Consider the following 26,823-nt stretch of genomic DNA (forward strand, 5'->3'; position numbering starts at 1 on the left):
CGTGAAGCATGGTCGAGGGAGCATCATATTTTGGGGCTGTTTTGCTAACTCAGGGCCTGGACAACTTGCAATCATTAATGGAAGAATGAATTCAAACGTTTATCAGGATGTCTTGTCGGAAAACCTGAGGCAATCTGTCAGACAGTTGAAGCTAAAAAGAGGATGGATGCTGCAGCAAGACAATGATCCAAAACACAGAAGTAAATCACCTTCAGAATTTTCAGAAGAACAAAATACACATTCTGGAGTGGCCAAGTCAAAGTCCAGACTTGAATCCCATTGAGATGCAGTGGCATGACCTAAAGACAGCGAATAATGCCAGACATACCAGGAATCTGACTGAACTACATCAGTTTTGTAGAGAAGAATGGGCCAAGATTAGTCATTAGTCAGTTACAGGAAGTGTCTGGTTGAAGGTGTTGCTGCGAAAGGGGGGGGCAGTAAATATTAAATGTGGTAGTTCACGTACTTATTTCTACCCCTTCTTTCATTGTTTGCATACTATCCTCATTAAAATTAGAAAACCTATAAATGATTGGGTGATTTTAGTTAAAGCAGACACTTTTTTTCTTCTGTGTGGTTTTGACAAAGATCAGATCACATTTGATGGTGATTTTATGCAGAAATGTGAGAAATTCCAAAAGTTTTAGATACTTTTTCATACAGGTCACTTCCTGTTGATTTTGAGGCACTGAAAACGAAATGACTGAAGAATGTCCCTAAATGAAGAGGAAATAACTCAAAATCAAAAGGAAGCAACCTGTAAATGCCCACAAGACTGGCTGTGAATGCTCTGCTTTCAGTGCCATTCACGGCTTTATACGTCCAATGCAGTCAAAATGAATTGGATGTCTAGCGCCGTCAATGGCAGCCACTGAGCTAACACTATTTCAATGAAAGATTTCTCTGACGCTGTTGCTGACATATGCCGAGGTTGTGGATAACGTACCGTATAACAATATACATACATAGACATTATCATTATTGACTTGTCACTTCGTCATTCTTTGCACGACGCCTTATTAGAGGGGGCCGAGCTTCATTTAGTAATAGCCGAAGACGGCACACGCTTTAAGCTTGGATTTGCTTACGATTGGATTTAACTACGAAAGTTGTACCGCATAAAAACAGGAGGCATTGTCTCAAGAGTGATTTGTTCGAGGACTCAAGGTAAATATTATATTTTTCGTACCATGCATGCATGATTGAAGCATTTATTCGCTGTTTTCTTCCTTGTTTACACATGGAGGCGGCTAATTTTTGTAACTGACTAGCCTCATAGTTTACTTTTAACCAAGAATCGAGACTGTTTTACGTCCATATCTATGAAGAATTCGGGGATTTAAGCATTTATTCACAAGATTTTTTGCCGGAAAAGCTCCTTTTACGCCAGCCAGCCGCTAGCCTCATTCGCTAACAGTATATAGTGTATCACAATAATAAAGGGATATTCTATTCCATAACAAATTGTGGCTGTACATAGAATTTATTAATTATTTATTTACATATTATTTATGACTGATTCTGCATGTTTTCCTCAAGTATTAAGTTTCTAAAGTTAAATTGAGTGATTTATTAGCTGTTGATATGTTGCAGTAAATAAAATTTTTTAAAAAGTTGCTATTTTGGTCAAAAACTTATATGATATGTTAAATATTACTATTGATCCTGAAAATATAGGTGATTATCTCTGCATTTGATGATTTGCATCTAGTGTAAAATCTGAGACTTTTATTGCCATTTTAAGTTGTGTTATACTTTATGAAAAAAATAATTAATCAGGATTTTATGAGGGAAGGACTTTGAATTGCTCATTGAGACTCATATATGGCAAAGGTATGTGCCTGTTTTGGTTTTAGGTCAGTAGCAGCTTTGCTTTTGTAAATATTTGAATTTGAAGTTTTTGAAAATAGGCCCCCTACGAATCGGCCCCGTTTCCCGTGTCATGTCAATAGGTTATGAAGTCTATGCAATATATTAATCTGTAATGCTCCTATTTAGTGCACGGCCATTAATAAAACAAATACACCTCATCTAAAGTTTTACGGTAGACAACAGTGATTTCCCAGGCATTAAACTAATCATCTGGAAATGTAATACCTACAGCAATTTTCTATTTTATTTAAGACTATTTAAGACCTGGCCTATGCAGATTTTAAATTTAAGACTTTTCGAGGACCTGCGGGACCCCTTTATGTGAAGACAGACATGATCAAATTGCTGCATGATTATTAAGGTCCAAGTGTTGCATTAAAAATACATTTGATATTCATCACCTGGTTAAAAATACAGGGTCTGTGCCTGTGCTCTTCACACAATAAGGTGTACACACAAGATTAAGGTGGAAACCCGCTGAATCTGCTTAGGGGCTTGTTGCTAGGAAACCAATATTCCTCAGGTTATAAAGACAGTGGTCAGGGAGAAAGTTGTGAGAAAAATTAAGTTAAAAAGTTGATAAGAGTAGACCACTGACCCTGTTCTGAAAAAGGGTGCTACCCATAAATAATATCAATGTTACATAAAGATCATTCAATTCTGGTGAATGTTTGAGCTCAAATACAGGACATGGCAAGGCATACATTTGGCTTATATCTATAGTGATATAAATTATCAGATTATTATCTAGTTTGATCTCTATTTTGAGCCCTCGCATACAACCCATGTTAATAGTGCTTGTTTTCTGCCGGTAATCTTTCAAAATAGAAACATGCCGAGTAAACACTGCTGCTATGGAACTTGTTGAAACGACTCTAGACAATACCACATATGAAGCATGTTTTCTTCATACGTTTCCCGAAGCCAAAAACCCAAAGGAAAAAATGTGAACAATGGATCAAATCAAGACCAGTTTAACGCCAGCAAGGTGAAGCCATTCACCTTCAAATGTAGTAAACATTTTGTTGGGGTCCATAGCCCTACAGATGACAATGCCGATCCATTGCCTGCCACAGCTTTCCCCGAAATGGTAAGCCATTTTGATATTTTTACTTATTTTTTTAGAGTGGCGTTTTGCGGTGCTGCTTGTCTGACAATGAATGACCTGACAAAATTAAAATGGTATCTTACTGCCACTGTTGTTACTTTTTCTGTTGTAAAAAAACAACTTCAGTAAGGGGGAAGTGTAAATAGATTATAGAATTAAGATGTTGGTACTGAAAAAATAAAAAATGTTCGTTGGCTGTCACTGAGTAGCATTTGCGATCACTACTCAAAAATAGCAATGTAATTTACCCCCAAAAACAGTCGGAGACAACCAGACGATATAATATATAGGAAAGACAGGGCATATGGTGGTAAAGGATAGCTTGTTGAAACAGGAGAATGTCATGGTCAGTGGCGTAAGGCAATGCACACAAAAAAAGGTGTCGATAAAAAAGCTACCTCTGGATCAGCTCGGCTCTTTTTCCCGTCTTTTTCAGCCCTTGACACTCGAACCCTCTCTTTAACTGAACATTTGTATGTTCTTCCACATCTTTACCAGTGAATTTGGCACCAGGGACATCATTTTCGGACAGAATTGGAAGATTTAGCTCAGTCAACATCTCGTTCGTACACTATTTACATGCATTTAGCGTGAGGGACAAACGCGAGCTTGACCTGCCTAGCAACAGTTGCTAACGTCATGAATTTTAATGAGCAAAAGTGAATTTTTGCGTGCAGCACGCTATTGCAATCAAGGTGCTTTCTCATATAAGAGGCGAGTCAAGGGAGCTACCCCGAGCAAGGACCTGAGAGGCATTCCATGGCATGGCCGTTATCCCCTAGGATGGAAGTTTTTGTTCGTTTTGTTTTAATAATTTTGAACTTTTTGCTGTTTTTGTTGAATAAATTTGGGCCACAAGAGCCTAGCGTGTTCAAAACCTCCACCTGCCAGTTCGCCTTCAAAGCCCCGACGTTTACAATATACACACACTAAAGACATACTGTGTTCATCCATTTTCAATTCTGCTTATTCTTGTCAGGGTCATGGGGTGCTGGAGCCTATCCCACCTGACCTCAGGCAAAAGGCGGAATACACCCTAAACTGGACACCAGTCAGTCGTAGAGCACACACAGAGACAGACAACCATTCGCATTCACAATCACACCGCCACTGAGTGGGAATTGATCCCACGTTACACGCGATGAGGACAGGTGGGACACCACCACAACACTTGCATCGACGACTACTTATGATGTCTTACAAAAAAAAAACGCCACCTAAATCGAGTAAACGGGAGACACAACATTAAATCTGTGATGCTGGCTGAAAAAAAGTTTTTTTTGTTTTTTTTTGGACATTTTTTCAGGTGTAACATTGTTCTTGTAACATTATTTTGTGGTTTTGGGGATGGGATATCAGATGACTTTTGCGCGTGTCCATCAAAATCCTTAAGATTTTTACCAATGAAATTACTCGATTCCTTGCGTGGTGTACAACAGAAAGCATACCTGTGCATAATCCCTCTCAAGCTGTCCCTTCTTCAGACTGTAGCTCCTGTAAATAGAAAAAATTAACCAATTTTAACCATTATGTACAAACTGATTCAAGTTGAGTACTTTATATTCCATTTGTCTAGCTATTGTATTTACAACCGCTTATGCAGAAACACAGATGAAGTATTTAAATTTATACGTGGACTTTGGGTGAAAGGCAGACACCTTGGACTTGTTGCCATACTAGTGGGCATTTAAAGGTGTTTGATTCACTGAAGATAATTGTTCTTGGACTGAGGGAAGAAGCTAGTGCCTGGAGAAAACATATGCAAACAAAGCGTGCAAACACAGGCACGCAGTGCTAGCCTGGTCACATTTTTCAACAAGTTATATTGGACTGCATTCACTGAGAGAATGTTATGTTTTTATTGCTTTTGTACAAACAATTATGTTTCTGGAGCGAATGCAACAGCCCACCAATCAATAGTTAAATTACATCAGAAAGTTTGTTGCTAGAGTCAGGGGTTAAATTTTTGCCAGATTCTGCCACAACAGGATCAGTGTCCCTGCAGGGTTCAACAAGCCAAATTTAAGACTTTAAGACCATAATGAATCAAATTTAGGACCCATTTCACATCGATACCATCAAAAGACGTACAAAAGATTTGAAGGAAAATTGGAGGGCTGGGATTACATGCAAAGTATATGAACTCATTCTAGGCCTGCACAATATATAGTTTGAACATCGGCATCGAAATGTGCGCATGCGCAATAGTTACATTACATCGCAGGACTTTTTTTTTTTTTTTTTGACATTAAAACTTTTGTTTTACTTAATAAAAGCAAGCAGTGTGTAGATCCTCCATCCCTTTTATATACAGCAAGCTTGGATTAAACAGCATTATATAAATTATGGATGTCCCACATTCTGATCACGTGATCGGAAATCGGGCCAATGGCCATTTTTTAAGAGGATCGGAATCAGGTGAAAAGGATCGGGTTCTTAATTTTAAAAATATAATTTTATTTTTCAGCTTCGGTGCGACCAAACCGTTTTTCTTGTTCACCAGTGCAGCTGCCGTTTGGTACTTAAAGATGATTGACAGGTGTGTAGCTTATATCTGGCATGAGGAGCCTTGATAGCTCTACGATTAAAGGCATAAATGTGTTAATCAACGATAAACTTGCAGCCCAGTCTGAACTGTGCTTTGGCAACTCATTCATTGTGTAAGTGAGAGGCTGTTCTCGGCAGCGTGAACGTCAAAGCGTGAGTGGATTTGGGTGGACTCACTCAATGAAGCATTTAATAAAAACAAAAATTTTCCCACGTTATTCTTGTTTAAATATAATTCATATTATGAAGGCGGCACGGTAGGACAGTTAGCAAATTGCATATCCGCCTCACAGTTCTATGTGCCTACATTTTGTGTTGGTCCACCTGAAGAAAAAAGTTAGGTGCAACCACTGCAAAGTAGGTGTGGCGCCTTGGCAATACATATTGCAATTTTTTCCCAATATCATTAAGGCCTATAACAACAGAGCTATTGAAGTTATCTGGTGAAAATTCTTCTACTTTTAATATCCCAACATTGTATCGCAATATATCGCAAAAATACCCAAAAAATCGCAACAATAGTTTTTTCCAATATCGTTCAGGCCTAATTTATTCCCAACTCTTTCACACTATGATACAAAATGCTTGACCAAACCAAAAACACTAGAAATTTCACTTTTATGAACCAACATGTGAACCACAAACGGCGTTTGCTGCTAACATTTTATGACCGCCTTGTACTTTTCAGATTTGCAATGGCATTCCAATGCCTTTATACCCAATGTTCCAAGTTTCAAAACTTTCTTGCACAAAGTGCAGCGTGCTTCATACGAGTTCCCCTACACCGGCTTCAACCATGTGCTGAACTGTACATTCTCAAGCCAGAAATCATTAAATTTGCACTCACTCTATGGTAAATCGGTTCTGTTAAGTTTTTTCCGCTACGACTATGCTAACTAAGCTGTCAACTAGGCATGTGCCAGAATGGGATTCTGATGGTATGATAACCTTGAGCCAAAAAAAAAAAAAAAAAAAAAAATCACAGTTTCACGGTATTGCAATTGCAGCTCTAAAATCTGTTACTCCGAGATATCTGGGTTAAAATAAAATAAATTAAAGAATAATCCATTGAACAGGATTTCTATTTCTCAAAAATCGGAATATAAGTATAATGTTAAGTTAAAATAAATGAAAAAATAACATGAAATAACTGAAATATTATAAATAAAATTAAAATAAAAGCAGTCCTTAAGGTGAGCCTTAACCGACAGCCACAGCTCAACATTATTACCATCAGAACAAATATAATTGAATTATTTTCCATAAAAAGCACGCGTGTATGACTCGTATCATGTTTAAATTATGCACATACCCTTTTTCTCAACACAGACAGTTGATAAAGATTAAAAAAACACCACATTTTACCTCCACTATACACACTAAACACGCTGGAGTTAACTCTTGTAGCTGGTGGGAAACAGTGTTTACTAACCTTTAATTTTGTATAAATGCGAAATCATATTGGAGGCATTACCTCCTCAACAGCCACCCTCCGCAAAAATGTTTTACATGTCTGTTGGCCCTCCTCCTCTAAGCCGCAGCTACTTTTCTGTAGCCGAAGTATTCCCATACCAACGATTTCATTTTCTTCGATGGGGGAAAACGTTCATGAGTTTCATTTCCTCCAGCCATTGTGTAGCACAGCTGACTCCCTGACATTGAGCGTCAACCAATGGGGGAGGGTTGAGCCTTGCAGCTGCAATCAAGGGATTTCTCCCTGCATTTTTGAGACATATAAAAATAGCTAATACCGTAGGGACGGTATGGCGAAAAATTTTTGCGGTTTTGAAACCTTGACATTGTCATATCACAGTATACCTTACCGGTAATCGGCACATGTCTACTGTCAACACGCAACTGGGTGCAACAGCAAAACCTACTTGTGTTCCATAAATTCTGAGTGGGCAGCACAGGTAATTCCGCTTTGAAGATACATTATATCGTCCTTAAAATTCGAAACATTTAATAGCGGGACTGAAATGTATGCATGTTCTAAATAAAAGTAATGTCAATAGATTTTTAAGACCTTTCCAAATTGTAATTAAGACCATTTATGAGAATTTAGGAGAATTTTAGACATTTTAAGGCCCTAAATTCAAATTCTTGGATTTAGGACTTTTTTTTCTGACGACCAAAACCCAACGCAGGGGCGAAATTACCAAAATGCAAAGTGGCTCGAATGGCGACCAGCAAGGTAATATCTCGGCAACCTACTCTTGGATCGCCTGCGTTTATATACAAATGATGAGCTGGAGTTAGCTGCTGGTGCAATGTCGGAAACACCCCCACAGCCGGCTGACATTTTGGCTTAAAAGGTTATCATGCAGTCAGAATCCCATACCGGCACATGTCTAAGAGTATGTACGTATGTCCCCCAGCATGGCAAGCGGGCATTTGCATGTTGAAATTCAGCCCGATCTGTATGCATTCCGAAACTTGTGTCCGACACCTCATCTCTGGCCTATTGTATGTACTTTGCTTTCTTAGGCACATGCCTAAGAGTATGTACATATGTCCCCCAGCATGGCAAGCGGGCATTTGCATGTTGAAATTCAGCCCGATCTGTATGCATTCCGGAACTTGTGTCCGATACCTCATCTCTGGCCTATTGTATGTACTTTGCTTTCCCACACTTTATGATTTACAAATTAAGCACTGACTACAGTACAGTATATGCAAAATCGGGTCTGTAGCCAAGTTTTACTCCATTTCCAGGGACTTTAATGAAAATTAAACAAATTCCACTTTACAAATGTCAATCTAATGGAAAAATATTTTGTTTCGAGGGTAAATTTAAATTTTAATGTGAATTTCAATGTGCGTGTTTGTATATGCATGCTCTCGACCACGTGTGTGTGTGTTCCAAGGCAGATATAAGAGTATAGGGGATTTAATAGTTGGATTGAGGACACCAAGTTGACTGAATGTGTCCACAAATGTGTCGTCATGCTCTCTCTCTTTCTTTGATCCCACTCTTAAGACTCCACCACCTAAAACGCACTGTCTCCTACAGGATTATAAAGCCTTTCATTTTTGCTGTCTCTCTATTGATCTGTCTCTCTCTCTCGCTCTGTTTTTCTTTCACTTTACCTTCATGACTCAGTGTGTGTGTGCGGGTGTGAGCGTCTACGCTGATTAAATCCAGCCAGTGGATTAATTAGGGTAAATAACCTCAGAGCAGCTTTTTGGATTTAAGAGTTAAATTCCAGCGTAGGCTTTACGGCATGCATGTGTTTGATTATGTTTAACTGGTGCGATATTTGAAGGTTATTCAGCAACTTAAGCCAGGTAGGTTTCATGGATGTATGAAATTCAAATGAATTCATAATGGTTGGCTGTTTGCAGAGGTCAATGCAGTTACATTGATTGTGTGATTTTATTCAAATATGTATTATTTGAACCTTTCTACACAGTACACAGGTTGATTTCTCAGTAAAAGGTGCATAGTCAAGAAGAAATTACCTACATGCTACTTGCATACAACCTATGCTAGTACTGCTTGTTTTTTGTCGGTAATCTTTCAAAAAAGAACATGCCGAATAAACACTGCTGCTAAGGAATGTGTAGAAAAAAACTCTCGACATTACGACCGTCCACATATAAGGATGTTTTCGTCATACGTTTCCCGAAGCCAAAAACTCGGAGGACAAATGTGAACAACTTGTGCGGACGTCCAAAGGACAAGTTTAACGCCAAGGTGAAACCATTCACCTTCATATGCAGTAAACATTTTGTTGGGGCCCATGGTCCCACAGATGACAATCCTGATCCATTGCCTGCCATAGCCTGCCCGAAAGAGGTAAGCCATTTTGATATTTTTACTTACTTCTTAGCTTGACGTTTTGCCGTGCTGCTTCTAACAATGAATGATCTGAAAAAAATGGTCTCTGACTGCCACTGTTTTTCTGACCTGTGTTGCCAACAGTCAGATTGTATCACATATCGATTGTGATATTTATAAACAATTATTTTATTTAGTTGTTGAGAACTGGGATTTAAGAATTTGTTATTGAGAACTAAGGCCTCTTCTACAGTGACATGTTTGAGAAGTACTGTAATTACCAGTAGGAGTTACCAGAGTTTTTATAAAGTTTTGAAAATAATTTTGGTTTATTGTTGCAGATTGAACGAATTGAGAAAAGCACCAACACCACGGCCATTCGCAAGGACTCCAACGTCAAAAAGAAGGAAAGTGGTGGACTCGGCAAATACTGTTCTTGACACAGCAATTAATCACAAATTTTATGGCCACTGAAGTTAGACATAAAACATTGGTGAATAAAGCGTATTTCATTCACTTTTAAGTGGACTAAATATGCTGTCATAATAACAACAAAGCATATTTCAAGCTAATTCCTTGTCTAGTCCACTTAAATTCAAATTTATCAAGTACAGTACATTTGTAGGGCATATGGAGGAAAAGGATAGCTCTTTGAAACAGGAGAATGTCATTGTCGGTGGCGTAAGGCAATGTGTTGATAATAAGCTACCTCTGGATCAGGTTAGCTCTTATTCACGTTTTTTTTTCACCCCTCTGTGATCAAGCCATCTTTTTAACTAAACATTTGTACAGTATGTTCTTCCACAACTTTACCTGTGAATTTGGCACCAGGGACATAATTTTCGGACAGAATTAGTAGGTTTGGCTCTGTAGACATCTTGTTCCTACACTCTACATACGTCTAGCATGAGTGACACAGCGAGTTTGACCCCCCTAGCAACAGTTGCTAGCTTCATGAATATTAATGAGCAAAGGTGACGTGTTACGTGCGGTACGCTATTGCATTATTTTCAAAGTGTTTAGAAAGAGCATTTCATTGAATGGATTGCACTTCACCAGAGTGCATTCCGGAGCGAAATTTTTTGTGTTTTATGAACAGTGCTGAAATTTCCAACTGACTATGGGTAGCAGGACCGCCTCCTACCTATTCAGTTCACCCTGATCTGGTTGCCTGCCAATTGCAGCCCAGAGCCATTTACTGTCAATAATGCTTTAGAGTAAGAGACATTCTGAGTCGCCATACTTACAATATGACTTCATGATTAATTTAATGTATTCCTCCACATTGACAGCAATGGCGAAACATTGGCAGAAAGTACGAAGGGTGGTGTTGCATTGCAATGAAATTGGGGGGTGTTTTTTTTTTTTTTTTAATCAATTAATATTCTTTTTACTTACTACAAAGAAATAACAATTTAGTTCCGATTTAAATGCACAGCAATAAACAAACTGAACCAAAACTTCATCATCACAATGTAAAAAAAAATCCAAAAATTACAGCTTAAATTCATATTGATTGCCACAAGTGTACATTTCACAGGAACACTTTGATGCATATCTTGCTGCTTTGAAAGCTAGCTACTTGATATGACAAGAAATGACTAAAATCTTGCTTGCTTGACACTGGTGTAAAGCAGTGATTTCTAACCTGGATGCTATCATTGCTGGCACAAAAAATATGACTTTGTTCATCCACTAGCAGCAACTTAGAGTGACAGGCAGAACTGTTAAATGCTCTTCCATGAAATTAAAAATGGTACAATAAACGTTAGCATCCACCTGATGCCTTTCACACAACAGAAAAAGTCTATGGTGCCGTACTTTTCGGACTAAGAGGCGCAAAAGTGGTGACTCTCTGAATAATTTTGCTACCCTTCACAACATAGTTTTTTTTAATCGTTATCTGAAAATTGATATCTTTAGGGGCAAGTAAGGGCATGAAGAATTTATTTTCATACATAAGGTTCAGCGGATTATAAGGTGCATTAGTGGATCAATGTGCTGAATTTTTCATTTGTTCTTTATCTTTTAACATTGTTATGATTGTTTTATTTGTGAATTTAATTCATTATTTGTTTTAGTAATGTGCTCCTTCAATCAATATTAACTTTTAATTACTATTAATAGACTAATTCAACAACCCTAAAACGACCTAAACTATGTTCTACTGTATGTAACACACTAAACTGCAATAACAGCCATTTGACTATGGTAGTCGTAATTAGAGATGTCCCGATCTGATATTTGGACCAGATCGGACGCCGATATGGGCAAAAAATGCGCATCGGTATCGGATCGGAACACGGAAAAATTCCGATCCAGAGTTTTTTTTTTTATAAGTCCGGTCCGGGTTTTCCAGCGCACCGACTTACATAATCCATTCCAATTTTTGCTTCGGTTTCCTTAAAATCCGGTCCGCATTTTACGGCACACCTTCAACACACTACATTTACATTACTGTCTCCCAAATTACCGAGAGACTTTATCGGTGAAAATGTCAGCTGTGTGGGATCATTTCACCTTAAAGGACGACAAAGACGAAGAGGCAGAGTGCAACATATGCCACAATAAATAGTGGTAAAGCTGTAAGAAGTTTTAATACAACCAACCTAATCAAGCATTTAGCGAAATACCACCACACACAAACAATATGAGGTGTATGTTAAGAAAACCGAAGACAAAAAGAAAGGTCCTACGCAACTAACACTGGCAGAAACTTTTGCTATGCGTGACAAACTGGCACTCGACAGTCTCAAAGCCCAGGGAATAACAAGAGTCATTGCCGAAGAATTCATTCTGGATGACGAGCCATTATCTCTCGTGAGTAAAGACGCACCATCCAACACTTATGCTGCATTCCAGAGAAGTGGGAAGTCGGATTTATCCCACTCGGATGGTACCAGTTCCGACCTCAAAGCATTCCAAGCAAATGTAAACAACAAAGATGGCTGATCGCGACGAGGTGTTTTTTATTTTGGCCATCCAAAGACATTTTGACCTCCAGCGAACCTGCCTTCCTATAAGCGATCAAATACTAGAGGAAAAACGGCTGCGTTATAGCCCACACTGTGAACTGCCTTTTTTTAGTTACATCCTTTGCTGATCGTCAATATAAAAACATAGCACAACAAAGATAATTCACTGTATGAGAAAAAAATACATGGCGTCTCAAATAAACTTGATTTACTTCATTATTGTGTTATCATTCAATACGTTTTCATGAGCGCCATTTTGTCCAGTGACGTCAGATTGAAACAACTTGGAAGTCAGGGTACTTATTTTTTCTCCGACTTCGCGACTCGGACCTCCCAGTTCGAGTGGCGTTCCAATGATATTTTCCTAGTCGGAGGTCGGAAAAGTCCGACATCCCACTTTTCTGGAACGCAGCAATAGACCCGGGTAATGCCAATGCTCAACTCAAGGCTTTAGCTCAACTCATGCCGCTGGATAAAAAACACAAGAATACCTGACTGCTGCTGACAGGCTTGACAGCCCCTACAAACTACGTCAACGTCGTTTTACTGAAGATAGTAGATATCATATGTATATAGAACTAGATACAACACGACAGACTCGACTGCGTTAGCAACATTGAAAACCAGATGCGTTAGTAAACAGCCGCCATCTTAAAGCAGAAGACTTCCCTAGTAGGCTGTTGTGAACCTTCCAAGCGAACCTAAATAACTTTTTATCTAAAATACTCCTAAATCTGCAAAATCTTGACTTGAATCTATCTTCAAAACAGTTTTTAAACTTTCACATGTCAAAAGTAGGCAGAAGGGAAATTGTGGAATAACGGGAGCAATTTTAACAACTTTAACAGTTGATTCGCAAAATTAAATGAATTGAATGTAGTTTAAAGCTGCTGTTACGTGCCAAAGACGGCTCGCGAAGGGCGTAACATAAAACAAGCAACACAAATGTACGAGTGGACACAAATTTATTTACACAACAATCAAACTCGCAATGAATATATCCAGAATGCCGACGAAGCGTGACTTCAGGGTAAGCCCAGGCCAAAACAACAAACAAAAGGAGCTACACTTAAGCCCCACCCGCTAACTAAACCCTGATCATGTAAAAGGAACAAAGAAAAGACAGCGTCTAACCTAACTTCCTACTCTATACAAAACAGGAGAAAACGGTTTGAACAGAAATAGCGACTTACCCTTACTTGCTTCAGTGCTCTTATTTACAGTGGTGAACAAAAACGATCCAATAACGAATAAACACAAAAGACCTCACCGAAAAAAGCGGGAGTGTACCAAAGTAGCGATCAAATGCAAACGAGCGTGAATGGCGAGCAAATAGCTGGCGAGGAGGACCGCGGCAGAATGCTGTCAAATGCGACCTCCTAGAACGTTGATAGCGGCAGGTTTAAGAAGCTTGGCGCCTTTTTCCGTGGCCAATCAGCGGCGGTGACGTCGTCGGTCCGTCCTGCGTCGATCAGCTGTCGTCACAGTGGGAGGGGAAGCAGCCAGCTGGTGGAGGCGACGATCAGCTGACTGGAAGAACCTCAGAAAATTAACTATTATACGGCCAGGGGCCGTCACAGCTGCTGATACAGAATGGGGACTTCAGTATTTTATTTACTGTTTTAAAATGTTAACTTGAGACTAAAATAGTTGTTTATTTAAACCTGAGAGGCTTTTTATACAATTTTTGTAACTAATGCACGAAACATTAAAAGCATCTAATAGCTTGGGGAATTTGTGGGATTTTCCACTGAGGTTGTTGGTGTGTTTTGCTTTTTTAAGAGAGTTTACAATATTATTTGCACGTTTTACTGATTGACTATGCCATTTCTGTTTGTTATTTATAATGTTTTGTGTTTGTCACTGAATAAACAGGTCAGTTTCTTGTTACCAACCGTTGTGTGTTATTCAAACTCACCTAATTCAGCTGGCTAGATGTTATCAAGAGTACTAAAACCTTTTTCAACATGAGTCTGACAACTAAGTAAGGAGGCTAAATAACTTTAAACTTTAACACATGCTCAGATAGATCGGTATCGGCCAGTATCAGTATCGGATCGGAAGTGCAAAACAATATCGGTATCGGATCGGAAGTGCAAAAACCTGGATCGGGACATCCCGAGTCGTAATGCTCCAAAAAATAGGTTCCAAGTTATTAAGCACAACCAAAATTCATACATAAGGTGCACTGGATTATAAAGTGCAAAATAAATTAAGGATTTAAAGTGTTACTTAATTGTCCTAAAAATATGGTGAGGTTTGCTCTAAATTTAACAGGCCCACATTTCATACTGAGTATGGTATATCAATTTGTGACTAAATTAAGATTAGAGATTGACATTATTTCAGTAGTCGATGTGAATTTGTTGCATGATCATTTGCTGTGGTTTAGTACAACCCCTAGCAAAAAGTATGGAATGACCAGTCTCGGACGAGCACTCACTCTGACATTTTATTATGCAGAACAAACTCAGATAAAAAGCTTGAAAAAAATAATGAATTAGTTCAAAAGTGCAACTCCTTGCCGTTCAGAAACACTAAAAGAAATGAATAAAAGACATTTTAGTGGTCAGTAAATGTTACTTTTATAGAGCAAGTGCAGGGAAATAAATATAAAATCACTCCAGTCTGACGAAAAAAATATGGAATCACTCCATTTTGAGTAGAAAATACTAGTACAGACACACCCAGTCAATTTTCTTTCCTTATTTGGGCCCCTACCTCAGATTAGATCTGCTCGTTAGTAAGCAATTAAAAACAGTGCAGATATCACACCTTGGAGAGCTGCTGGACCAAGTGGATTCACTAGAATCATGGCTCCAACAAGAGAGATGTCTCTTGAGACCAAGGAAAGGATTATCAAACTTCTTGAAGAAGGTAACGTGGTTGCCGAAGATGTGGGCTGTTCACAGTCGGCTGTATCAAAAATCTGGACCAAGTACAAACAGCATCGCAAGGTTGTTAAAGTTAAGCATACTGGTAGACCGAGGAAGACATCCAAAAGACATGACAAACAACTAAAGGCCATATGTCTTCAAAACAGAAGATGTACAACAAGAAAAATTAAGAAGAAACGGGAGGAAGCTAAAGTCAAGGTATGTGACAGAACTGTGCAAAATCGCCTATAAGAATGGGATTTTCATACAGGAAACCTAAAAGGAAACCATCATTGACACTTAAACAGAAAAGAACAAGAGTGCAATGGGCTAGGGAAAGGCAATCATCGACTGTGAATGACTGGATGAAGGTTATTTTCAGTGATGAGTCAAGAATCTGCATTGGACATGGTGATGATGCTGGAACTTTTGTTTGGTGCCGTTCCAGTGAGATTTACAAAGATGACTGCCTGAAGAAAACCTAAAAATTCCCTCAGTCCTTGATGATACGGGGCTGCATGTCAGGCAAAGGCACTGTGGTTAAATCTTCAATAAATGCACTTGTTTACATTGAAATTTTAGACAGATTTCTTATCCATTCAATTTAAAATATGTTTGGGGATAATGAAATCATTTTCCAAGATGACAATGCATCATGCCACAGAGCTGAAACTGTTAAAGCATTCCTTGGAGAAAGACCCATCCGGTCAATGTCATGGCCTGCAAATAGCCCAGATCTCAACCCTATTAAAAACCTGTGGTGGAAATTGAAAAACATGGTCCACAGCAAGGCTCCCTGCACTTACTTTATAAAAGTAACATTTACTGACCACCACAATGTTTTTTTAATTCATTTCTTTAGGTTTTCTGGATGCTAAAGAATGGCACTTTTGAACTAATTCATTATTTTTTCAAGCTCTTTATCTGAGTTTGTTATAAGTAATAAAATGTCTGAGTGAGTGCTCGTCCGAGACTGGTGATTCCATACTTTTTTCTAGGGGTTGTATAATCCAGTGGTACCTCGACGTACCATCGCATCGACACACGATCCTTTCGGCATCCAACGTAAAATGTGACTCGTCATTTGTCTCGACGTATCACGACATGCTCGAAATAAGATGATTTTTGACAGCGTCAAAATTTCAGTTTTACCGCAAGATGGACCCCGGCAGATTTATTGGTGAGAGAAATCAGCATGAGTCCCAAGAAAGTTAATGCAGGTGGTGAAAAAGGAAAAAAGGTGTCCATCCGTCAGCCCGCTGTCCATCCATTTTCAATACTTGATGACTTGCTGAAGGTCAGGGGTGAGCGTGAGTAAATCCCAGTTGATTTTGATGTGAAACGGGCTGAACCCTGGGTTGGTCGCGAGCCAATCACAAGGAGTTTAGAACTACAGTATCATGTCATAAAACTTATTCTGTTTGACATTGAACCTAAAGATTCCACTGCACTCTATGCTTATTCCAGGAGCTGAATTTAGAGTACTGTTGTAATACCAATAATGCACTCAGTGATGTCACGATGCTGATTTTTGAACTTCCTATGTTATCCGTTTTTTTTGAAGATATGTTTTGCTGATACCGATCCGATACCCATAGTTTTAGACCAGTAAAAATAATGCAACCGGTCAATGAAAAATTGTATTAAGGTGAAACCTGATGATTTTAGAGATGTGATTGAAAAAATTTTGTCCGAAAATAGCTAAAATTGAATTTTCAGTTTTCGGTTAAAAGACCAAAGGTTGACCACCGAATAGCGTGAAGAATTGTAGCCCTCTTATGATGACATAATGAAAATACAGCAAGAAGCAACAGTACTGGCTCACAGCCAACATGTCCGCGGTTTGAAAGTATTTTGAGGCATAGACTTCATAATGCATTGACATGACACATTCCCCATTCACTGCGTCACGCCTTCCCGAAGGGGGCCGTCCAACACTCCGCTTCATTTATTAGCAGTCGGTCCATGCAGCTATCTAACACCTGATTTAGGTTGAAAAGGTACGAAATCTCTACAACATACAAACAGGAAGAATTGTCTCAGGAATGATTTGTTAGAGGATTCAAGGTAATTATTATATTTTTCGTACCATGCATGCATTTTGAAACGTTGTTTAAAATCAATGGGAGAAATTATCCGCTACAGCATTGGCATTATACTTTCTACTCGGTTAGCTTTGACGGAGATAGGCCCCCTATGAACCACCCCCGTGCCACGTCAATACATTATGAAGTCTATGTTTGAGATATCAAAGAAATATATAAATTATTAAATGAAGGGGAAATAAATGCTTTGCTTTATCGCTGCTAACCGGGCGTTCTGAAGATGTTTTCCATTGATGTCCTGCGTCACATCGAGTACAGTGCAATTCAGCAAGTGCATGAGTAGTTTGGAATTTAATCAATCGAATAGCATACAAAAAAGTAGTATTTAAATGCATACATGTGCATTTGCTGTGGTTCACTACAATATGTTTACGGGATGACCACTTCCTGTTTTTGACACATTTTTTTCCCCGCGACTTCCACACCGCCTCTGCCAGTCGTCGTTTAATCCAATGTTCTGTTGAATTGGTTTCCCCGTCCTCTGACCCTGTTGATATCCAAAGCACTACTAAGCATGCGCATGGCACCCACAGCCCCCAAGGGTTATCACAGGTCAAATGTCCGTCGAGTTGGTCTACCATTTTGACTATGATGTTGTTGCTGTTATTTTTAAATAATATTCATTTTATAGTGCCTTTTGACCACTAATCCATTCAAAATGTTATTGATTGTAGAATATGATTTAAAGTAACTTATAAGCCTGCTAATATATGCTACCTCTAGTAACAGTTGATTTAAAGGATGTTAGAAGCCTGTTGAAATACACTATACCTCCAGCAATATTTTTACAAGACGTTTTATGGCTGATAAACTGTCCCACCGCTACCCATAATTTTATTAGTGTTCCAACAGTGGAAGTATCTATTATAAACGTGTCAGGTAAGGTAGATTTCTTCGACGGGACAGCTTGCATCAACAGTCCGGCATGAAAATGAGTCAGGGGTTAAAAAGGTGAGAAGGGTGTGGAGGAAATATGTTCCGGTATGGCTGTACCAAACAACTAATTTTCTCCCGATTAGACAGCCGACTATTTTTACGATTAGTCGACGAATCAAAATAAATTTTAAAAAAATGTATTCTTTACTACTAATTTAGCAATGACATTTTTGTTGACGCTTATTAATTCACAAAAACATTTTGGAACCAGAGGTTGCGCTAGACTTTTTCGTTGTCTGTCATTTTTACTGACAGGGTCATAAAAATCCGGTCATAATCTATTTTTACCCGTCACTTAAATTTTTAAAATGACTATATCTTGATGCAGTCACTATATGTATATACACAATAATACAATAATACTTTATACTATAAAGTAACTAACATTAGTGCAGTCATGGATTACAGTAAGCAGGCCAGTGCTGTGTTTCCATATATATTTTTATTATATTATGTATATACAGGATCAGAGGTTGCGCTAGACTTTTTCGTTGTCTGTCATTTTGACTGACTGGGTCATAAAAATCCGGTCATAATCTATTTTTACCCGTCACTTACATTTTTAAAATGATAATAATGACATATTCAATAGTACTTAGTTTTCATTCATTTTTAATTAATTTTGTAATGCTTGCTTGGCGGCGAAAAATTAGACACGGAAGTCGTGGTATTTTTCTCCCTCTTTTTACTCTGCTTACCGCCAGCAACACCAACAAAACAACAACTCTGCCCCCAAAGAAAAAGAGGCAACTATAGACCCTACTCACCTACGTCACATAATGACGTGTCGCTGGCCGCCATATTGTCCGAATTTTTTAGACTTATTCTCATTGTTTTCAATTAGTCGTGCAAGTTATAGAGCAATTCATGGAAGCCCCGGTGTTATCTGACGCTGTAAACTCATTGGATGCGTTGCATAAAAGGCGTTATGTGGAAAAGCTTCAGTTTATCCATTCGCCAGATCCATATTTGATGCCTAAATCGATGTTTTTCGACCCGCTGTCTTCGCCGTCTTTGCCTGACATCTGCTAGCTACCCTGATATTTACAACTATCTTGTCCACACAAAATCAGCCTATTCTCACGAAAGTTTGAAAAACTTTAAGAGCTTGGAGGCTTATAAATACTTCGTTGCTGGTTGGGTGAAACAGGTCCTCGTCCACGAAAATTCGGCAGGAATCTATCGTGTGCTCACGAAGGTGAGTTACGAAATTTTCAATTCAAAATCTTTTGTTCTTGCTAACATCCACTGTCAAGTCTAATGTATTTCATGTCATTTGTCAATGGAGCTAAGGCTTTTAATGTTTATATGGTTTAGCGATAGCACTCTCACTACATACATATATAATATGTAATAAACATGAAGTGTGATAGCACTACTCCAGATTGTCCCTAGTTGAATTTATTTTTTGGCTTTTGACCTCAATGGTGAAATTGTAAATTAATTGTATGACAACTGTCTGATTATCCCCTTATAATTATATATTTTCAGGTAGTTCATTCACAACGTCTGAGTGTATGTTGTCGGCGATTAGCCTAGCAATGATGTTAATTGTGGTTGTCAGCCCAAAACCCTCTAAATATATATTAAATGCATCTTACCAGATATAAAATGACTACTACATAATCTGTGGTAGTCGTTTGGAGCCCAGTTTTCTCGTCGAATTGCAGCAGTCAATCTCGCTCTCCTCTCTGGGTCTCTCGGAATACGGTAAAACTTCAAGTCTCTCCGTCTATCTTCTCTGTTTTTGCAACCGACCGCCACACATGACTTCACCATTTTGATTATTAATGTTAACGAGCAGAAAAACACGCCATAATAGGAAGAAATTACAAAGCGCTAATGCATTAACATGACGAGTATACGGACAACATGGCGCGGGGGCGTGGCTGTGACGTCACGTGAGTAGGGTCTATATACACAGGCGGCAATCTAGTCCACCAATTGGATGACGCGCTGGCACACCGGGTGCACCAATAAGAACCTCACGTTGATGTGTCAATCACGGTGCCGCCGCCAGAACCCGGTGACGCTACAATATTCTGTCCGAACAAGCTTAACAGAATCCACACCGTGCCATCAAGCATATGAATATGTAACTTTTTCTCCGCAGTGACAAAAACAGCTGACTGTGGCCCCAGTAGGCAGGCTACATATGGAACAATGAAATTAACAGTTCACCTGCTGTGGCCTGAACGCAGTCTTCCTCCTGGTGCGCATGGACTTGAATTGCGTGCCCGCTTGTGCATAATCAAATGTCTCAAGTGGGATTCCTTCAGAGGCTATTGTCATGAGGTTTTGGAATTTTGCCTCGGACAGACGACTTAGTTCGGACACTCAGTTGCCTTGACATTTTTCCGAGTAAGGCCAACGACGTCATGCATTAAGAGAGACAATAGCTAATTAATATGCTCACTCGCCACCCTGTGGTCTGGGGTGTGAATTGCAACCTGTCAAAATGACAGATGGACTTCAGTTTTTTCCGTCATCGTTTTAAAAAACCGGTCAACGACGGAAAATATTCGGTTAACGCGACCCCTGTTTGGAACACAAATTCTTTATTAATGTAAAAATAAACATGTAAATAACAATAATTAATCACACATAAACAATGAGGTCAAATGTTGATAGCATTTACTAGTGCAAAAGAATGGAATGTAAACAGATTCAGAAATCTGACTCCGCCTCTCCAACATGATTCATAACAATTCTTAAAAATAAATATCTAACATTATTATTATAATATGCTGCTATATATAATAGTATTATAATAATTATAATATTCATTGCCAATCATATTTTTCAAAAAGGGTGTCATTTTAAAGCTATTCTTAGTGTAGAATCTGAATTCTGTAGTATTATAGTATTAATTCTGAAGTATGTGGGATTAACTCCAGAAATTGTTATTCATATGAGCGTGACGTGCTTTTATTTTGAAATGTTCACCGGAAGTAAGTTCGCTAAACCGCTAACAGCTTCACACTCTGCAAAAAAAGCACTTTTCGTCATTGCTTGTGGTGTCACTCATATATATATTTTTCATTTTTTTTCGTTTGCAAATGCTGTTAACCAGCAATTTTTAATGTTTGAAGTGTCACCTTTTAACTGCAAGTTTTGGAGAAGACTGCCAATGTTTTATAGCAGGCTAAAGTAGGTTGTCTTTTTTCCCCATTAGTCTTAATGTAGCAATGTAAACGTTTACAGTGTTTACTACACGTTTCCTTATTTTGTATGTCTGAACTGTAATTCTAAGGCGTGTTGATTACCAATAAATGTGAAATGAACTGGAGTCTCATAAGTCATCTACACGCACGCACAAATGCATGCACGCACGCACGCACAAACGCGCGCACTGTTAAAAAGCAGCCGTGAAAATTATCGCCCTCAATTTTATTTACCTTGCGACAACTTGACTCATCGCATATTGCGACAGGCTTAGCAACTTCAATAAAATAGAATTTCGCCGAACGGTGAATGATTTTCATGCCTGAACAGTACCTGCCATTAAGTTAACCTGCTGTCAACAACAGGGAGTTTACTTCGAAAATCTCGCAAATCGACAGAACAGTGGCTGGGAGCGACTTCGCTTGGCTTCATCGCCGCTAGAACTCGGCCCACTCACCTGGCTCTCGATCGATTTCACTTGTTGCACAAGAAAACCGTCTTATTTGAGTAGGAGAGTAGTAGAGATTGTAAAAGCCTTGTAAATTGCGTTACAAGGCAATTTATTTCTGTTGTTGTTGTCAACTACAGTCCCACACAAACCTACATCGAGATCTCATTTAGCTTAGCAATTGAAGGAGTTAGAGACATTTTTTGAGCGCCCCGAACTTCCAAGAAAGGACATCTATCGTTTCATCGGCTGTGACCTGTGTGTCTACGTCCACCGAACAGAAGGCTACGACGAAGCCATCACCTCTGCTATAGGACGCGTTCAGAGTTTGCTACAAAACACTCACCCCCGCCGAGAACGCACCCTCCCATGGGGTTTCAGCATCGGCACCTTTCAAACTAAATTTCTCGTGCCTCCGGGTTTGTAGAATCAATGCCAAGTCAAAGGGCATTAATCGGAAAATAATGAAATAATAATAATAAAAAAATAATAATTACATGTATGTTTTCGGTCAAGTGTTTCAAATACAGTGGTACCTCTACATAGAAGTTAATTCGTTCCAGGACCTTGTTTGTGAGTCCAAATGGTCGTACGTCGAGCAGGATTTTCCCATAAGAATACATTATAATTCCGTTAATTTGCTCCACAGCCCAAAAAAGCTTACACTAAATACTTAATAAATACTGCTGTTACTATTGCAAATAGCAATTACAAAGAGCAAAACAAATAAATTAATAATAAAAATCGGAATAGTAATATAATAATAGTAATAATAATAATACCTGTAATAATGTAACGAATCGGGCTCTAATGTGGTGGACGTTTTTTTTGTACCTGAACGCACCACAGGGTCGACGTGACGGTCAGATAAAGTTCAGTTCTATTTTACCGTATTTATCGGACTATAAGACGCACCTGAGTATATGTTGCACCAGCCATAAAATGCCCCCCAAAAAGAGGAAAAAAACATATAAGTCGCACCGGAGTATAAGTTTTGGGGGGAAATTTACTTGATAAAATCCAACACATAGAAGAGATATGTCATACTGAAAGGCAATTTAAAATAAAAATACAATACAGAACAACATGCTGAATAAGTGTAAAGTATAATGATGTTACATGATGCATCAACAACGAAATGCGAATGTACTGTCCTCACCAGGACGCTACGGCTCAAGCCTGGCAATACAGCGAGTTAAACTCCCAAATGACGATGCTGGACGTCCGAATAATTTGCTGACTTTATTTTGGCCGTCGTTATGACACCATTATTTGAAGAGTGACACAAAAATAGAAATATAAATCCATTTCGTCCTCGATACCAAACAGGTTCGCGTCAACGTAAATAAATGATATTTAGCTGCTATTACAGCAACGACACAAACGGTTAGCATGTGTTCGCTAGCATTAGCACATTGTTCAAACAACCACACAACTGGCTCAAAGTGTCCGATAGCGAGTGGTAAACACACAACAACAATAGAAAAGATGATACACACAGGCGCTGCCTCTGTAGAGATATTTTACAAGCGTAAACAATGAACGTAGGTTCGCAGCCGTGTTTCCCTCTCTCTTTCTCTCCCTCCCTCGCTCTCTCGCCCACTCCCTCAGACGCTGCGTAGCTGTCTGCGTTCTTCTTGCGTGTGAGCGCTCTTCTTCGCGTAAACAAGTGCGAGTGCGCCACTAATTGGGCGTAGAAGCGCAACAGACTAAAAGCATGCATTTCAATATAAAAAAAAGTCAATAATACAATTGAACATACATTCCCAAAGGCAGAACACGAATGTGGCCATAGCTATTAAGAGTTATTCAGATAACTATAGCATGAAGAACATGCCAAGTTTACCAAACTATCAGTGTCACTCCAAAACACCAAAATAACAAGTGAAATGGGATAATAATGTGTTAATAATTTCACACATAAGTCGCTCCTGAGTATAAGTCGCACCCCCAGGCAAACTATGAATAAAACTGTGACTTATAGTCCGAAAAATACAGTAGTTTCTCTTTTAATGTTTTGATGCTGGCGTCAACTGCAGTGGACACTAGGCGTGTTGTGTTGTACAAGTTGATGGAATAAATGATTAGAAAACTGACAAAGCTGGCGATTTCTTTGGTGATGTTACCACAATAAGAATTGTCACCTTAGCTTATAAAGACTGGCGAACGGAGGTCCGAGGACGACTGTCGAGCTCGACATTCTACAGTCGTATTGTCGACCGAGTTCAAGGATGCATACACCATGCTCATATTTTGCTGTCATTTACATCTTCATTTCAATGGTTTTCTTTTTTTCCCCACCTGCACTAACCTTCTTGGAACCAGGGTTGGGTTCTCTCACAAGATAATCCGCTGAGCGTCCGTCTTTCGGCAAAACAAAGAAACTGCGGCGCTGTCATATATCGTCGTATTTCGAGCATGTCGTCGGGTAGAAACAAATGGCGAGTCAAATTTTACGTCGAATGTCGAAAAGATCATGTGTCGAATCGATCATACGTCGAGGTACCACTGTATTCGGTGTTAGGTTTCGGCCAAGAATTTTGCTTTTTGTACATACCTACTCAATTTACAAATATTACACGATGCAGTTACCATCATCAGTATGAAAAGAGAAGTAGTCCCACTCAGCGGACATGTTTAGCAAGTTTATTTACAGCTACTGAAAAATATGATGGTACAAAAAACAAGGTGGTACTTGATCGGATTCAGTCTTTTCGATCAAAATTGCCGCTAAGCTTGAACAGTATTGGAACACACTATCATAGTATTTTTTGGGGGGGTTTGCGAAATATTGCGATATTAATACTCATACTAAAGCTTATCACAGCTAACTCTAGGCAGAAGGTGGGGTACACCCTGAACAGGTAAGCCAGCCAGTCACAGGGCACATTTAGACACAGAACCATTCACGCACACACGCACACCTATGGACAATTTGGAGTGTTAAATCAGCATATCATGCACGTTTTTTTGGGATGTGGCAGGAAACCGGAGAAAACCAATGCAGGCATGGGAAGAGCATGCAAACTCCACACAGGAAGGCCAGATTCGGAATTGCACCCACAATCGCAGAACTGTGAGTTGAACGTGCTAACCACTGTCTCACCATGCCGCCTTCAGAATGTGAATTATTTTTAAACAAAAATAACGTAGAAAAATGCTTGTCTTTGTTAAATGCTTCATTGAGTTAGTCTACTCAAATTGACTCACCCTTTGACGCTCACACTGCCAAAAACAGTCTCTCAGTTACACAATGAATAAATTGTCACAGCACTCTTGAGACTGGGCTGCAAGTTGTACATTGATTAACACATTTATGCCTTTGATCGTAGAGGTACCGAGACTTCCCTGGCCAGATTGAAGCAACAAACCTGTCAATCATGGTTAACGTTAAGTAAAAGTTTGGTCGCATGGCTTAGCAGGAGGGAGGGTGAGATGCTGTACGAGCATTAAACAGAAAAACAAAAGCATATTTTTAAAATTAAAAACCCTATTCTTTTCACCCGATTCCGATCCTCTGAAAAATGGCGCAATCGCGCGATTTCAGATCATGTGATCAGATCGGGGACATCCCTAATTGATATAATGCCATTGAATCCAGGATATCTGTATAAAAATGGATCTCAGTTCTGCACACTTGCTGCTTTTATGAAGTAAAACAAAAGTTAACACGTTAATAAAAACAAAAGTGCACATTGCGATAGCGATGTTCAAACAATATATTGTGCAGGCCTACTTGATACCCAATATTCTGAGTTTTAAAAATTTCTTGCACAAAGTGCAGTGCAGCATACGAGTTTCCCTCCAACCATGCACTGAACTGTACGGTCTCAAGCCAGAAATCATTAAATTTGCACTTAGTTAAATCGGTTGTGTTACGTTTTCTCCGCTATGACTATGCTAGCTAAGCTGTCAACACGCAACGTGACGTGCACAGGGCAAAACCTGCTTGTGTTCCATAAATTCAGACCAGGCCGCACAGGTAGTTCCAATTTGAAGTTGCGTGATAGTGTCCTCAAAGATTCAATAGAATAGAATAGAATAGAATAGAATAGAATAGAATAGAATAGAATAGAATAGAATAGAATAGAATAGAATATCCCTTTATTGTCATTATACAGTTGTACAGTGAAATTGTGGAGCATCTCCCTTTACAGTGCAGGACAAGTAAAAATCTCAAAAGTGACTTGCAGGTATAAAAGTATAAAATCAAAATAAATATAAAATGTGTATGAGGTAGTCCTATGTTCAGGCAGGTCAAATAATCAAAGTGAAATAGCCGCAGTTTGAGAGTGAAGGCATTAGAATATTGCACGTTAATATGGCACGTAAATAGTTTTGCACATAGAATATGTGTGAATAGAAGTGAAGTAGTAGCAGTTTGACAGTGACGGTGTTGAATTTTGTACATTAATATTGCACGTAAGTAAGTATTGCACATAGAATACGATCAATAGATTTTTAAGACCTTTGCAAATTGTATTTAAGACCTTTTATGAGATTTAAGGAGAATTCTAGACATTTTAAGGCCTTAAAATCAAAGGATTGTATTTAAGACTTTTTAAGACCCCACGGATACCCTGCATCTAAATAACGTAATAACATAGCAGTGTGACGCGGCATGACACATCAATGAAAAAAGAAAAGTGCAGCAAAGTAGCCCAAGGACAATGGTGGACTATTCATGTTGGCTACTAATGAACTGGAATAAACCGCTAATGTTTCCGTTCCATTTGCCATACAAAGTGGCGATTCTCAGAATTTTGCTACCCTTGAAAACATTGTTTTTTTTCTCGTTATCTGGAAATTATATCTTTAGGGGCATTTAAAAAGACTATATTTACTCTATATTTATTTCTTTCGCTTTCAGGTTTTTAACCATGAAGCTTTTTTAAATCCTAATATGCTGTAAAATGCATTTACATATTGTATGCATGAGTGAAACAATGTGGGAAACTGAGCAAAAGAAAGGGAAAGCCAGCAAGAGAGAGAGAGATAATTAGACTG

At 38.8% G+C, this 26,823-nt stretch overlaps 1 protein-coding gene across 2 annotated transcripts in view; it reads right to left on the reverse strand.

Annotated features, from left to right (window-relative positions):
- LOC130917463 (F-BAR and double SH3 domains protein 2-like) overlaps positions 1-26,823 on the reverse strand; it is a 127,390-nt gene that overhangs the window by 80,338 nt on the left and 20,229 nt on the right. For both annotated transcript variants that reach the window (XM_057838895.1, XM_057838894.1), the window contains exon 3: positions 4,432-4,477. In XM_057838895.1, coding sequence (XP_057694878.1) covers positions 4,432-4,477 — 46 coding nt within the window. The remainder of the gene's footprint in view (positions 1-4,431; positions 4,478-26,823) is intronic.

The sequence above is a fragment of the Corythoichthys intestinalis genome, chromosome 6, assembly GCF_030265065.1.
Source record: "Corythoichthys intestinalis isolate RoL2023-P3 chromosome 6, ASM3026506v1, whole genome shotgun sequence".
In the NCBI taxonomy this organism is placed as follows: domain Eukaryota; kingdom Metazoa; phylum Chordata; class Actinopteri; order Syngnathiformes; family Syngnathidae; genus Corythoichthys; species Corythoichthys intestinalis.